Source organism: Lithobates pipiens, unplaced genomic scaffold (genome assembly GCF_037356315.1).
Source record: "Lithobates pipiens isolate NorthernLeopardFrog02 unplaced genomic scaffold, aLitPip1_a1.2 Scaffold_18, whole genome shotgun sequence".
Taxonomy (NCBI): Eukaryota; Metazoa; Chordata; class Amphibia; order Anura; family Ranidae; genus Lithobates; species Lithobates pipiens.
In genome coordinates this window covers 137495160-137511784 of record NW_027507758.1, presented here as the reverse complement: position 1 = coordinate 137511784, position 16625 = coordinate 137495160, and the positions used below count along the sequence as shown (strand labels likewise).

Here is a 16625-nt window from a genome sequence, read left to right as displayed (position 1 = left end):
AGATTTTTTTGTCAAAGCTTAATTGAACAAGGTGAAGCTAATTGGCTACCATGCAGAGCTGCACCAGATTTTGCACTCTCCAGTTTTAGTAAATCAACCCCAGTGCATAGAAGATGATCATTTAGTATATTAGCAAGAATATTACGTGGAAAATGTAATTTTTTAATTATTTCATTAACTTGATCAGCTAATTATAAGTAAAAGTAAATATGTAATTTTCAGTTCTCAGGTCTGGTGAGCGCTTAGCAAACTATCTAAGCATAATCATATTAATGACAGTTAAAAAAAACAGCAATTTATAACAGACAACGTAAAAGTGCAAATACACAAAATGTAGACTGGTGTTTAAACTAACTACATAGATCTAAATTTACAAGCTTTTAGGGGTAGATAAATCAACCTTAAATGAACACTCTAGCAAACACATTTACAGGGTTACACACACAGGAGGTATGTTCAGGGTTTCCATTTTTATGCAAAAAGTATACCAGACAACTGCAGTGCTTAAAAACACTTTCTTTGCATGTAATCCGGTGTTCTGAAAGTACCAATAACCCAACAGCCCACCCAAATGATAATGCTGGTCAAGTATTTTCAATCCTTGTCAATGTAAGATCATAGCAGAAATAAACTGCTCAACCTTAATGTTACCCCAAGAGGAACACAGCAGCCGCAGCTCTGTTCATTGGGTTAATATGCATAAACCAAAATAAGACTGGGAAATCTGCAAGAGTAGAAGGGTGCTAACTTTGGGATTTATTTTGTCTCAATTCTTTTTAAGGATTCCTCTAAGAAGAACAAGTTAACTTTTTCCACACAGGGTACCTTTAACATAGAACTATAGGCTTTTTTTTTTTCATTTTGGATAGAGTTAAGCCCCATACACACTATCAGATTTTCTGCTTATTTTTTGTCTTCAGATTTACCAAAACCATGTAGTAGAAGGGCCTGCCTGATTGCATACACATTGAAACTCCTAAGGTTTGATCTCATATTATATGGTTTTGGTAAATCTGAAGGAAAATATCAGCAGAAAATCTGATAGTGTATATGGGGCTCAGGCATGGACTGGGACAAAAAATAGGCCCGGGCATATAAGACTGAGCAGTCAATTTTTCCAGGAACCCGGGGGGGGGGGGGGGGGGTTTGGTTTCGGTAGGCATTCGCGGGGGTGGCTGGTGTCGGTGTCCTCCACACTGTAATATACAGGGGACACTGTGATATAATGGGGACAGCACTGTAAAGTGGCACTGTAATGATTACAGTGCCCCTTTTCAGGTAGGCCCCTTTATATTACAGTGCTCCTTTACAGGTAGTGTCCCTTTTTACTCTCTGCTCACTGTGCAGTTCTCCAGCTCCTCCTGCCCCCTTACATCAGAGTTCGCACAGACCCCCCTTTTACATCAGAGTCTGCACAGACCCCCCCTTTACATCAGAGGCTGCACAACCACCCCCCCCCCCCTTTATATCAGAGTCCGGGAACCCTTATTTAGGCTGGGTTCACACTTGTGCGATGTGGGAACCCTGTGAATCCCCTGTGGGTTCCTGCATCGCACCCGACTCGCACAGCAGTTCACACTGCCATATGCAAACTGCTGGAGAGTGTCATACTACATTAATGACGCCCCCATTTCAGCTTGTATATCGCACTGCGAACTGACAGTTCGGACATGAATTGGATCGCACAGTATCATATGCGTGTTTGGTCCAAATGCAGTGCGATTTCAGCCATATTATTTGTATGGCTGAAATCGCATTGTACGGACATTGCATGTGATTTGCACTGCAGTGCGAATCACATCCGATATCACACATATCTGCTTCCCACGCGGTCCCGGCCCACCGGGCAAATGCTCGGTCTGCCCTATGGCCAGTCCGGGCCTGATGGGGCTTAACTGCATGCCGACCAGTTGCCGCAGTTCTACTGCGGCAGCATGGCTTTCGCTCCGCAAATCACCGTTATGCTACATCGGTAGCATAAATGGCCACTAGGGGGGCGCTTGCGCTCACTCCTCGAGCCGATGCGAGTGCCCGCCGGTCTCGATCGACGCTGGGCTCCCGCGATCGCTCGGGGGCACACGCAGATCCTGCAGCTGTGTGTGTAAACTCACAGTTGCCAGTTCTCTAAGCAGGGAACTGACAGATTGTCTGTCCATACAGAGTTTCCCTGCACAGTCCCATCCCCCTTCAGTTAGAACACAAAATATGATACATTTTAACCCCTCCCCTACTCCCTATTGTTAACCCCTTCACTGCCAGTGACATTTTTACAGTAATCAATGCAATTTTAATTGCACTGATCGCTGTATTAATGCTAATGGTCCCAAAAATGTGTCAAAATTGTCCGACGTGTCCGTCATAATGTCCCAGTCACGATAAAAATCACTGATCGCTGCCATTACTAGTAAAAAAAAAAAATATTAATAAAAATGCCATATATCTATCCCCTATATTGTAGACGCTATAACTTTTGCGCAAGCCAATCAATATACGCTTATTGCATTTTTTTTTTACCAAAAATATGTGGAAGAATACATATCGGCCTAAACTGAGGAAAAAATGTTTTTTATATATTTTTGGGGGATATTTATTATAGCAAAAAGTTAAAAATAATGCGTTTTTTAACAATTGGCGCTCTTTTTTTGTTTATAGCGCAAAAAATTTAAACCGCAGAGGTGATCAAATACCACCAAAAGAAAGCTCTATTTGTGAGAAAAAAAGGACGTCAAATGGTCCGAGGCTTAAGTGGTTAAGGGACGGTTATAACCCCCTGTCAGTTTTTTTGCCATCTGTGTCCCATTGGGGAGATTTACCTTTACCTCCTGTCCCATAGCCAAAACAAGAAAGGACAATAAATCCCTGCAGATTAACCACTTACTGACCGGACCATTTTGCTGGTCAAAGACCAGACCACTTTTTTGCGATTCGGCACTGCGTCGCTTTAACTGACAATTGCGCATCGTGCGACGTGGCTCCCAAACAAAATTGACATCCTTTTTTTCTCACAAATAGAGCTTTCTTTTGGTGGTATTTGATCACCCCTGCGTTTTTTATTTTTTGCGCTATAAACAAAAATAGAGCGACAATTTTGAAAAAAATGCATTATTTTTTACTTTTTGTTATAATAAATATCCCCCAAAAATATATAAAAAAACATTTTTTTGTCTCAGTTTAGGCTGATGCATATTCTTCTACATATTTTTGGTAAAAAAAATTGTAATAAGCGATTATTGATTGGTTTGCGCAAAAGTTATAGCGTTTACAAAATAGGGATAGTTTTATGGCATTTTTATTAATATTTTTTTTTTACTAGTAATGGCGGTGATCAGCGATTTTTATTGTGACTGCGACATTATGGCAGACACATCGGACATTTTTGACACATTTTTGGGACCATTGTCATTTATACAGCAATCACTGAAGGGGTAAACCAGTGGGTGGCAGTGTAGGGGTTAAGTGTTAGTCCTAGGGGTGTGTTACTAACTGTGGGGGGCTGGGCTTTCATTTAGTGAACACTGATCTCTGCTCCAATCACATGGAGCAGAGATTAGCATCACTAGTTGCTAGGCAGAATGGGGAAATGCTGTTTACAACAGCATTTCTCCATTCAGCCGCCCCATGAGACGATCGCGGGTATGCCCGCAGCGATCGAATCCGTGGGACCCGCGACCGGACTCACGGGGGTCCCGACCGGCACGCGAGCAAGGTGGCATTAAAGATTGGACGTACCTGTACGCCAATATGCCTGCCCGTGCCATTCTGCTGACGTACATCGGCGTGCGCTGGTCAGGGAATCGGTTAAGGGAATCACAAGGTCACCATAACTAGTATCTCCATTGAAAGATTTCCCTTCTATTACTTTACTGGGGACAATACAACATTTGGGATTTTCTTTTACTTTAAATTTAAATAATAATGGCAAACAGGAAAAATAAAGAGGGTGAATCTCCCTAACATGGGGCACAGACAGCAACAAAAAACTGATAGATTTTCTAATCCATCTCTACTCTGTTTTGCTTTCAGTTTTATTTTAAATGTGGTGTGAGGATCTGTCAATTTTGTAATGTGCATATTAAACTAAAGCATTATGTTTGGTGGTGGCCCGTAGTACTTTCCCACTCTTCCAGTTTAGGAATTCTGCCACTAGGTATGTGATTTATGTTACCATGTGCTCAAAATATAATATCCAACATGTGGGATGTACCCCCAGACACTTCCAAACAACATTTGGTGAACACTATCGTAGTGGTCAAAACCTCCCTCTTTCTCACCCCTCTAATGTACCGTATTCAACACATTCTTAAAAAACACTTAATGCCAAATCACATACATATACATCATTTGACTTTAAACGGATTTACTGGGATGATGCCTGCAGCCACAGGCTGCATCTATCAATTGGTTCACTGATACACATTGTCTAAGCCCCTGTACACACGGTCGGAGATTTCGACAACCAAATCCGTCGGATTTTGTCCGTCGGATCTTGTCCGAAACTGTTGCATACACACGGTCGGACTAAGTTGTCGAAAAATCCGATCATTCAGAATGTGATGACGTAATTTCGTTACGATGGGACTGCGTTCAGGCTAGTAGCCAATAGCTTTGATGTAGGAATTTGATCTGAACATGCGTGGCACTTGGTCCGATCAAAATTCTCTACACATGATCGGAGTATGTCCGATCGAACCAGTTGGTCGGGAAATATTTCCAACATGTTGGAAAATTGGGTCCGACGGATATTCAGACGGAATCAGTCCGATGCATACCACACACAGTCGGATTATCCGATGACACGGTCCGATAGGACACATTCCGACGGATTCTCCGATCGTGTGTACAAGGGTTTACACTTGATGTATCTGCTGTGTATTCAAACATCCCTCATGAGAAAGGCTTAGAAGAAGTTAGATGCTTTTTGTGCACAGAACCCATGATGCCACTTAAACAGATTGACTTTCTAATGGGGTGTACCAGATTTATCCTCACCTACTTTACTTTCTTGGATACAGTTTACCTTCAAACATGTGGGACAGTGATGGGAACATGATCTGCACCCAGTTATGCAAATCTGTACATGGGTGCCTTTGAACAAGCGTATATCCCCACTCCATAAAACAATTTATGAAGACTATTAGGGTTTACAAATTATATATAGATGACCCAATTCTAGTTTGGGAAGGCGATCACGCAAGTATTCCAACTTTTGTTCAGTATATAAATGAGAATTCATGGGGAGTAACCTTTACAAGCAATGCCCACTCTAACATCATTGAGTATTTGGAAATTTCATTAGAGGGCAGTACAGATGGTAGGGTGGTCATTAGAAATGTATTTAAAAAGGTTGATAGCAACAGCTATATGGACTTTAGAAGTTGTCACTACAAGCCATGGCTCAAAAATGTGTCATTCAGTCAATTTAAAAGACTGAGGAAAAACTGTTCCCTCAAGGTGGACTTTGATACACAAGCCCAAGTAAGAATAATTTTCTGGCCAAACACTACCCAAAGGACTTAGTATAAGAAGCTTCTTGGAAGAAAAAAAAGGCTAACCCAGAGCAAATGCCTACTGTCCGCAGAAATAAAGAACATGAACACTTGCTACGCTCCAAATTTTGTGACCAAATACAATGGCCAACATCACTTGATCAAAAAGATCTTGCAGAAACATTGGCACATGCTTAAAGCTGACCCATTTTTAAAGAAAGGTCTAGCAACACATGCCAAGATCACCTCCTGCAGAACACCCACCCTAAAAAACAGTTTGGCACCCACCCTATAGAATACAAGACCTCGAAAACAAGCTGTCTCACCAGCAAACCATCCCTCCAGACCATGACTGGGTACTTCTAATGTGAAACGCCAAAATGCCTGGCAAGTCAGTCCCTAGACAAAAGAACTCATAGTGTTATTTCCACAAACACTGGCACTAAATGGTCCAGTAAAACCTTTTTGAAGTGTTCATCCGTGTTTATAATCTATGTACTCAGGTGTCCATGCAATTTGCAGTTTGTTGAAAGATCAATCCAAACCTTCTGCCAAAGTTTACACAAGCACAGATCCAACATCAGACTGGGGTTTAATTAATACAGTGTGCCAAGGCATTTCTTGATACATCACAACAAAGATCTGCAGTTACTATCGGCAACAATTGGTGAACAAATCCCTATTTCCAAGAAATACAACAGCTTTATGAGACTCTGCAAACGAGAAATGTTCTGGATTCACAGATTGAACACACTTATCCCAGATGGCCTCCATGAGCCCATTAAAACTTTTTAATAATCACTATGTCATTCTTCATCTAGTAGATACCCAACTGAGCTGCTGCATCCCCCACCTGAATTTTACATGTATAAGGATACATGTACTTACTCATGCCTCAATATGACACTGATGGTTTTGACACATTAGAATACACAAAAACACTCAAATTTGTGTTATATCAAGGAAAAATCTGAACAAACAAATGTCATCTCTCTTCTCCCCACACACCGGTTCGCCAATTGGCCGCACCGAGCCATGAAGCTGACTGCCCACTCTCTCTGCAGCTGCCGAGCCGTCTGCCTGTTCATACACCAAGCCACCCGGCAGCCCGACCCGCCCGTGGAGCGTGCCACTCTCTCACCCTCCCCACCTAGCTGCCCGCCCACAACTAATTTTTCAGGGGCAGGCAAATGCCCTGTTGTCCCCCTGGATCCGACCCTGCTGTTGTAAAAGACAGAAGTGGAATCCAGCCAGGTTTTTCCAATCTCTGTGGCAGGCTTGGTTCTGGTCCACTGTTGTGGTCCACTTGAGTCCACGCTCAGGTGGACTTTAAATGAGCAGGAAGAGAGCACAGGATAGCTCTGTCCTGAGAGCAAGAGCTCTGTTTGGATTTAAAAAAAGTTTGCTTTACCACATGACTATATGGGTGACGGGGACCAGCCCCACACCATATAGAGAGGAGACTACTGTATTATTTAGTGTTGGACGGCAAGGGTTTGTTTTACTAATATTTTATTTGTTTTCATAACTTGGAAAATCTCTGCTAAATAAACTCGCCAGATTTTAAGGAAATTGCCTGCATGCTTACCTTGTTTTCCAGAAAAGGTGATCCCAATGAGCTAATCTCCCACACTTGGTGGACTCATCTGGCAGTTTCTAAAGATGAAGAAGATGTTAAAGGCCCTGCTACAGGCCAATGCAGCTCAGCGGGAAACCGACCGCCAAGTCACAGAGGCCGCTACATCAGGCGGCTCAGTAGTAGATGAACCGGCAGTTCGCAGAGGCTCTGGTGGAATTGAAAAAGGGGTTCACACCTCCTGTGCCAGTGGAGCCAAAGTTGGTACGTGCCTTCTACCATCTACAGAAGAATGCACCTGCCGTTGATGTCGAGGCATACCTTGTGACTTTTGAGAGAGTTGCTGTCCACGAAGTATGGCCAAAAGAATAGAATGGGTGGGTCTGTTGACAGCATTTTTGACAGGATAACCTCAAAAGGCCTGCTTTGATCTGAAACCGGATAAGGCCCAGGACAATGAGACTCTGAAGACAGAGATACTCGCACACTTGGGTGTCACCGTGGCAGTTCAGGCCCAGTGTGTGCATCAGTGGACCTACTCAAGCCACCCCCATTCTCAAATGTTCAACCTGGTCCTCCTCAACAGGAAGTGGTTGCAGACAGAGACCTTGACAGGCCCTCACATCGTGGAGCACATGGTAATGGACTGATACCTGCATGTGCTACCTGCTGCTCTCAGGAGATGGGTCGGACAGGGGAACCCCAAAACTCAAAACCGAAACCCAATTGGTAGACCTAGTGGAGAGGTACACTGCTACTGAGAACTCAGTGAACCTATCTACGCTCCACTTCAGTGTGTCTAGGGGTGCATGATCGCCCAGCAGTTCTGGTAAGACTGAGCCAAAGTTCAAGAGCATGGGGAAGATTGATAAGACTGCTGTTACAGCTAATGAGACTGTGGGCCCTAGACCTGGAGACTGGCCAAAGAAGCAAAAAATAAAAACTTTTACACTCGCTATCATTTTAGCTGTGTCAAAGTTGCATTAAAATAGGGCAGGAACCTTTTCTGAAGTCACAGCGACTTCAGTAGTGTCAATTGGGATGGCTCTCATAGAGATACATGGCATTTCACGTGTCTTGCGACTTTGGGTCTCACTAGTGGAAAAAGTGTGAACCGAGCCTTAATGATGATTGCCTTCCCACAGTAGGGGAGGAAGGCATTTTAACATGTCTGTACTCTGTAGCAAATTGTAACTAGCTATGTCTAAGGTCACTTAGGCTGAAATGTGTTAGGACATGTTTTTTTTTCTACAATATGGATCTTTAATAAAGCAGAATATGGAGGAATTACGGTGTGTTGGAATTCTTATAATGTAGACTAGCCTAGCTGTCCCTCAAAAAAGTGGGAGAAAATAGCTGTATAGCACAGATTTATTTAACAAGAAGCATATTCCTGTTCAGGGGCACATGTAAGGTTTAAGAAGGAAGTGTATTACATATTTAAAGAGGAACTGCAGTCTGCTCACATCATTTGTAATAAAAACATCTTTGCCATTCTGAAGCTTCCCTCCAACCACTTTGCATTTTTATTTTATATATACTGTGATTTTGTACTTGCCAAATATGCTGCAGAAATCTCCCTCCACTGAGTCTGGCTGCAATTTTAACCGTGGGCAGCTGAAGCTGCTACCTGTTCACTTCCTGGATTTACACAGACACACAGAGGCACACCTGCAGCTTTGCAGCTCTGATTGACCCTCTTATGACTCACAGTAATTAGTGTGAACCTAACCGTACTCCTGTAAATCAACTTCACAAACTATGGGCTGCATGGCTGGAACAGAGGGGAGGTAAGATACACATGCTGCCAAGGAGATAACTATTATGTAATACCCCTCAGCTTCAGTCTCCTCACATATCACTAATTTACTAACAGACATATCAATCTGGATGTCACACCACTTCCTCAAACTCAATCTATCCAAAACCGAGCTCATAATTTTTCCTCCCCCACGTGCCCCTTCCCTTGATCTCTGTCAAAATCGATGGCAGAACTATCAGCCCATACCCACATGCCAAGGTTCTAGATGTTATCCTGGACTCTGATCTATCCTTTAGGCCCCATGTCCAATCAATGTCCAAATCTTGCTGCCTCAACCTCTGCAACATCTCCAAAATATGGCCCTTTCTAACCAATGACACCACAAAGCTCCTAGTTCACTCCCTGGTCATCTCTCGCCTCGACTACTGCAACTCCCTTCTCATTGGCTTACCTTTACATAGGCTATCCCCCTTCAGTCCATCGTGAATGCTGCTACCAGGCTAATCTACCTTACCAACCACTCCATGTCTGCTACTCAGGGGCAGACTGACAACTCATGGGGTCCCCAGGTAATAGGAGATTATGGGGCCCCCAGGCAATAGATTATGGGGCCGCACAGTATACACACACACACATAAAGTATACACACACAGTATATACACACAGAATACACATACACACACTGAAAAGGTACTGGAGAGTCGGGCAGCTATAATCTTGGGATTTTTTTAAAAACACAGATTTTTACATACTGTCCCTGGTTTTATTGAGGCTGGCAACCCTGATGGGGCCTCTTATTGGCATGGGGCCCTCGGGCAGTGACCGAGTGCCCGAATGGTCAGTCCACCCCTGCTGCTACTCCTCTCTGTCAATCCCTCCATTAGCTTCCACTCACCAATGAATTAAAGTGATTTTAAAGTCTATTTTTTTTTCTATAAAAATAACAAACATGTTATACTTACCTGCTCTGTGCCAGCTCTTCTGGTCCCTCCCTCCTGTCAAGTGCCCCCACAGCAAACAGCTTGCTATAGGGGCACCCGAGCTGAACCGTTGCTACGTGTGTCCATTCAGACATGGAAACGTGTTCCAGCCCTGCCTCCTGTCCCTCCTGATTGGCTAACTGACTTTGACAGCAGCGGGACATCAGGAGGGAGAGTCCCAGACAGTCAAGGCACTCATATACATCGCTGGATTGAGATAGGGCTCAGACAAGTATTAGGGGGGCTGCTGTACACAGAAGGCTTTTTATCTTTTATCAGTGCACTTTTTGCGATATGGCACTGGGTCACTTTAACTGATAATTGCGCGGCCGTGCGACGCTGCACCCAAACAATTTTTTTTTCCCTACAAATAGAGCTTTCTTTTGGTGGTATTTGATCACCTCTGCAGTTTTTATTTTTTGCGCTATAAACAAAAAAAGAGCCACAATTTTGAAAAAAAAGCAATATTTTTTACTTTTTGCTATAATAAATATCCCCAAAAAATATATTTAAAAAAATAATTTCTTTCTCAATTTAGGCCGATATGTATTCTTCTACATATTTTTGGTAAAAAACAAAATCGCAATATATTGATTGGTTTGCACAAAAGTTATAGAGTCTACAAAATAGGGAATAGATTTATGGCATTTTTATTATAAGTGTATTTTTATTAGTAATGGTGGCGATCTGCGATTTTTATCATGACTGCGACATTGCTGGGGACTCATCTGACACTTTTGATACTATTTTGGGACCAGCGACATTTATATAGCGATCAGTGCTATAAAAAGGCACTGATTACTGTGCAAATTACACTGGCAGGGAAGAGATTAAACACTAGGGGGAAATCAAGGGGTTAAATGTGTCCTAGGAAGTGATTCTAACTGTGGGGGGATGGGCTCACTGTAACATGACAGTAGATCTAAACGTTCTCTTCACTTCTCCCAAGACCTCCTGCTCTCTAGCTCCCTTGTCACCTTCCCCCATGCTCGCCTCCAGGACTTTTCCAGAGCCTCTCCCATCCTATGAAACTCCCTACCCTAATCTGTCCGATTATCTCCTACTCTGTTTGCTTTTAGACAATCCCTGAAAACCCTCCTCTTCAGAGAAGTCTATCCCACCTTCACCTAAAAACAAAACTTTTATTTTTTCCATCAGCTCATCCCCCACAGTTATTACTTTTTGTATCACTTGACCCTCGCTCCTAGATTGTAAGCTCTAACTAGCAGGGCCTTCCGATTCCTCCAGTATGGAATTGAATTGTAACTGTACTGTCTGCCCTCATGCTGTAAAGCGCTGTGCAAACTGTTGGTGCAATATAAATCCTGTATAATAATAATAATAATAATACCTCTTCTCTTGTAGGGAACTTCCATCCAGGGGCGGACTGACCATTGGGCTACTCAGGCACTGCCCGAGGGCCCCATGCCACTAGGGGGCCCCACCAGGGTTGCCAGCCTCAGTAAAACCAGGGACAGTATGTAAAATATTTGTGTTTTTTTTACATCTGTCTTTGAAATGTCCCTTACCAACATCCGTTTGGTCTACAAATCACAAGATTATAGCTGCCCCACCTCTCCAGTACCTTCTCAGCCAATAGAAGTCTGTGTGTACTGTTTGATTGTATACTGTGTGTGTGTTTGTGTATACTGTGTGGCCCCATAATCTCTGATTGCCTGGGGGTCCCATAATCTCCTACTGCCCAGGGGCCCCATGAGTTGCCAGTCTGCCCCTGCTTCCATCTCTACTTTTTGTTAACCTGACAGTGTCACTTTACAACAACATACATAGAATAAATGGCATATAAAACCAAAATTCAAAGAAAGATAATAAAATGGGAAGGGAAACGTAAGAAAAATAAACTGTAAGCAACTGTAAAAATGAAAATAAAAGATAAAACTGGTCTTGGACTTTTTGGTGCAGTTTTTAAATGCAAGGGAGGACAATAAAACAACAAAAAATGAATGGTTCCTTAACAAACAGTTGCTATCCTAAAACTGTTCAAAGATAATGTGATTAGCATGTATTGTTATTTAATTCCCTATAAAATTAACATTAGCTCTTATTAAACAGGAGCTTTTAGATTTTCACTTTATGAGCTATAAAATAAACACTGTGTCTAAAAGACATGGCCATAGAGAAAATGTAAGGAAGCAGAAGAAACCAATAAAAAGCATGAAGTAACAGCAAAAACAGATGCATAAATCCATTAAATTTGCATGCTTACCATCTGGCATAATGACTGTAAAGGCTTTAGATTGAGGGCCCTGCCCTCTTCTGTTAGCTCCCCTGACTTTGAAAATGTACCGTTCCCCAGGCTGTAGGCCATCAATTATGGCTGATGTAGTAGTTCCTGAGTATGTAACAGATTTGCCTCCAAATGGCTTCATCGCAGGAGCATATGAAATAATGTATTCTGTGATGGATTGAAAAACAAGCAATTACCACATCATTCCCTAACATCATTCAGGAAAAAAATAATCTCATTTATACATAAAGATGTACTGTGAAAACCAAAGTTAGAAGTTAGAAGTTTTTAAATATAACAAATTCTTTGTTTTCGGTCTCCTAAAATCTGTGTGGCATCAAGTTTTCTGAGTTTATTTTTCATTGACAGTACTAATAGATCAGTCTCTATTCTCTTTTTTTTTCTTTTCTAATTTTAAAAGAGAGTTTATTTTGAACAGGTTTAGTCTCTTTCTGAGTATATAATATTCTCTAACTTTAAAGCGGTTCTCCACCCTAAAGTGGAAGTTCCCGCTAATCTGATCTCTCCCCCCCTCCGTTGCCACAATCGGCACCTTTCAGGGGGGAGGGGGGTGCAGTTACCTGGATAATCCAGGTATCTGCACCCACTTCCGGGACAGACCGCCGCAGACCGCCGCAGATGCCCCCCCCCCGTTCTGTTCTGGGACACAGCAGGGACCAGAAGAGACGCGCAGCACGACTCACGCATGCGCAGTAAGGAACCGGGCTGTGAAGCCGCAACGCATCACTTCCCGATTCCCTGACAGAGGATGGCAGCGGGGGCAGCAGAGAGACGAGCGTTCGCTCGTCATCTGCCGCCGACATTGCTGGACCCTGGGACAGGTAAGTGTCAATTTATTAAAAGTCAGCAGCTGCAATATTAGTAGCTGCTGGCTTTTAATATTTTTTTTTTTTTAGGTGCAGAACCGCTTTAAGAACAAATTAGATTTAATATTGCATTGGCTATTTTCTCTAAAGGTATGCAGAAAATATATTACGGAGTTGAAATTTTCTTTTTAACTCAACTCAAAATATAAAGAACTATCTGGTAATTAATGAATCCACTTATAGTTTCATAGTTAGTAAGGTTGAATAAAGACACCAGTCCATCCAGAGTGAGTGTCTACAATTGCCCCTATCCCTGTACATTACACACTCACATCAGTCCCTATCCTCAAGGTGCCCACAATCAAAGGTCCCCATTCATATACTAGGGCCAATTTTGGACAGAAGCCAATTAACCTACCAGCATGTCTTTGGTTTGTGGGAGGAAACTGGAATACCTGGAGGAAACCCTTGCAGGCACAGGGAGAACATGCAAACTCCAGGCAGGTAGTGTTGTGGTTGGAATATGAACCAGCGACCCTTCTTACTGCTAAGTAAGAGTGCTAACCACTACACAACTGTGCTGCCCTTGTTTCCAGAAAGTGTATAAATACTGTACAGATGTATCAAAAGTCCTAAAATTTACTGGATTTGAGACACCCAACCAGAATATAGTTATATTTTCATTTTTTTTTATATTCAAACAATGTATCTTGTGATACTTGCAGTACACAGAGATTCCAAGGCCTGTTGATGTCTCTTAGGAAGGCATATTGCACATGGGTGACATCACAAAAGACTCAGCTGGCGGTAGAATGCTTTTAAAAAGTTCAATCATGACTGTCAAAAAGACCATGAGGCCAATGCCTTAAATATGGCCTGGCCATGAATATTCCAACTTTGCCAACCATGTGCAACTAGCTCACATTTATGTCATAAACATCTTGTAGCTACACAGTAGACTGGCAGCTTAATTGCTAGAAGAGGGCAGAGTGGATGGACCACCCGCCTCTGCAGAATAGGTGCATACCCTGTCCCATCTCCTTGCTGATCAGTTTGCAGTTAACTCCCTCTCTTCTGATGTCACAGGGGATGTCCACAACAATACGAGTAAACACTTCATAGAAGGGAACAAGTATGTCCCCAGGCATAATCCTACACAGAGACACTATGATGGCTAGGGGAAAATAACTCAAAAAATGTGATGGAAAACCACTGAACCGCCAAGGAAAGAATATGTCCCTTTCTATTTCAGGGAAAAGGTATAAAGATATATAACACCAAATAACAATAAATTGTGAAAAACTGCACAAAAATTGCCACTGAATGTCTCATAAATCTACAACTATAGCTAAACACCAGATTTACCTATAATTTTAGTAGCTATATTTTACATTTGTTTCCTGTTGTTTTTAGTATGTGCTGGTTATCAGGTGCCTTAAACAACTTTAGGAATGGATCGGCTGGATTTTACAAAATGGCTCTTGCAAAGAAGGAGCTGGGAGACAGAGAAGTGTAGGTAGGTAAACAATTGTAAATATTAAAGTCAGAGGAAGGAGCAGAGATGTAGTCAAGAGCACAGCCAAGGTAGGAGTAGGACCAGCAGACAAAGATAGTAGTACAAGGACCTGAACTTTACGGAATAACCAGGAACACTAGCTGGACTGAACTGATCAGCAACAATGGATGAAAACACAATAACAGGATCATCACGGTCGCTGACTAGCATCAATGTCTTCTCAGGTCCAGAGGATTTCAGCAGCTTGATGACATCATGATGAGGAGACCAGCTGGTGGAGACATATTGACCACTTTCCACTGGGGCAGGTGAGGGACATGTGACAGTGGACTGGTGAGTTAAAAAGGGGATTTTAACTTTTTTAAAGGCAATTTGAAAAAAGGTGGAAGAGGATTAATGTTGCCCAGAGATAGGCTTTAAGAAACAGACAAGTTATTGCACAGAACCACTGGGGCAGTAAAACACAAAGGATTATTTAGGGGCTTTTCAGATGTTGACAATGATGACAGTTTTATTTTTACAAAATTGTTAAAAGGTAATGACCCTAAAATACGTCATCATCACATGAAATTTAGCATACTTTCCAGCTTGTAACCATTATATAGTGAAATCTTCCATAGCATATAATTGCCTATGGGGAGGGGGGACTTTGAAACTCAAAAGTATGCTATATTTCATGTGATGCTGGAGTATTTTATTAACCGGTCATTAGCTTTTAACAATGATTTTGTATTATTAAAATGTATGTTTAATATAGAAAATGATGCTATCATCATTGTAGCACATGACACCTTCTTTATGTGCTATTGTTGTTGCACAAGCCACTGAAATCTTCTTTAAAACAGAACAAAAGGTCACTGTAATCACCTGCCCTCCAGCAATGTGACAATCACAAGCTTACTCATCCATGCTGTCATGTTTGCCCAGCCTCCTTCAAGGTTGGGTACTTTTGACTATATTGATTGACCAGCCTGGAGCTCCCATCACCTCTTTCCCTGAATTGTTTGTTGTTTTAAACAATAAACTCATTTGTGTTCGGCATAAAATTGACTGGCGCCCTTTTTTCTAAACTGCCCACCACTCCCCATGCCTATTAGCCTGCACCATGAGATGACATGTCAGCCCCCCCTGTCTCTGGGGGTCTCCACAATGCCTTTGGAGGTCAGGGGGGCACTACACTAGCATTGTAAAATGTGCTTCTGTCTATAAGCCAAAACTAAAAAAAGACCATCAATGCTACCACCTCTTGGGCCCCTCTGATTGGAATCCTGGGCCCAAGGAAATATTATTGACCAACTTTTACTTACTAAACATGTGCCATGTGTGTCAGGGCACAGTGGGATCCCCTACCCTGGTGGCCTGTGTGCCCCATACACACTGCACACATGGAAGACATACCGCTTCTAGTACTTCTCTGTAGAGCTTATAACTCACTCCACTTTTTTCCATGTGACAGTACTTGTTGTTGCTGATTGGCACAATGCTGTCACATGACTGTGGATAGAATCCTCAGCTGTGTGTAAAATTCACTCCAGACAGCTAAATACAAAAGCTTAACATTTTTGTTGAACACGTGCTATGATGATGTTTTTGGTGTGTTCAGTTTATTTCCTACAAGATAATAATATGATACTGTTAAAGGATCAGTCCACCCGAAAGTTATATTTTAGCTCTAGGCAGGATCTGTTAGAATAAGTATTCCTATAGCTTCTTATGGCTTCAGTGAGACATTTCCCGTTGTGCGGCTGCAGAGATCGGGAAATGTCTCACTGCCTGTGATTAGCGCAGCGCTGTGCCGACTTCCTGGGGGGCTCTGCACATGGAGTGTGCGAACATGCCCAAGCTCATCCCTACTGCTAGCATTAGTACATAGGAAAGTATATCATATTTGCTGTTTTTTTTTACTTTTTATTTTACATTTCTTCAGTTACTTCTGGTTTCCAGGCCTAGGCAAATCATACATCTCAGGAGCAGTGGTGGCTGGCGCTCAAAATTTTTGGGGGGCGCAATCAAACTGAAAAATTCTGAAAAAAAAATATCAATTGCAGCCTCACTGTGCCCATCAAATGCAGCCACTGTACCAAACGCAGCCACTGTGTCCATCAAACGCAGCCACTATGCCCGTTTAAAACGCAGCCACTATGCCCCTTAAAGCTCAGCTACTGTGCCCATCAAAAGCAGCCAGTTTTCCCATCAAACTCAGCCACTGTGTCTATCAAACGCAGCCACT

At 42.4% G+C, this 16625-nt stretch overlaps 1 protein-coding gene across 1 annotated transcript in view; it reads right to left on the bottom strand.

The window, feature by feature from the left end:
* FNDC1 (fibronectin type III domain containing 1) overlaps nt 1-16625 on the bottom strand; it is a 260345-nt gene that overhangs the window by 72931 nt on the left and 170789 nt on the right. Inside the window, exon 7 of the mRNA XM_077486174.1 lies at nt 12032-12220. Within this exon, the coding sequence (XP_077342300.1) occupies nt 12032-12220 (189 nt within the window). The remainder of the gene's footprint in view (nt 1-12031; nt 12221-16625) is intronic.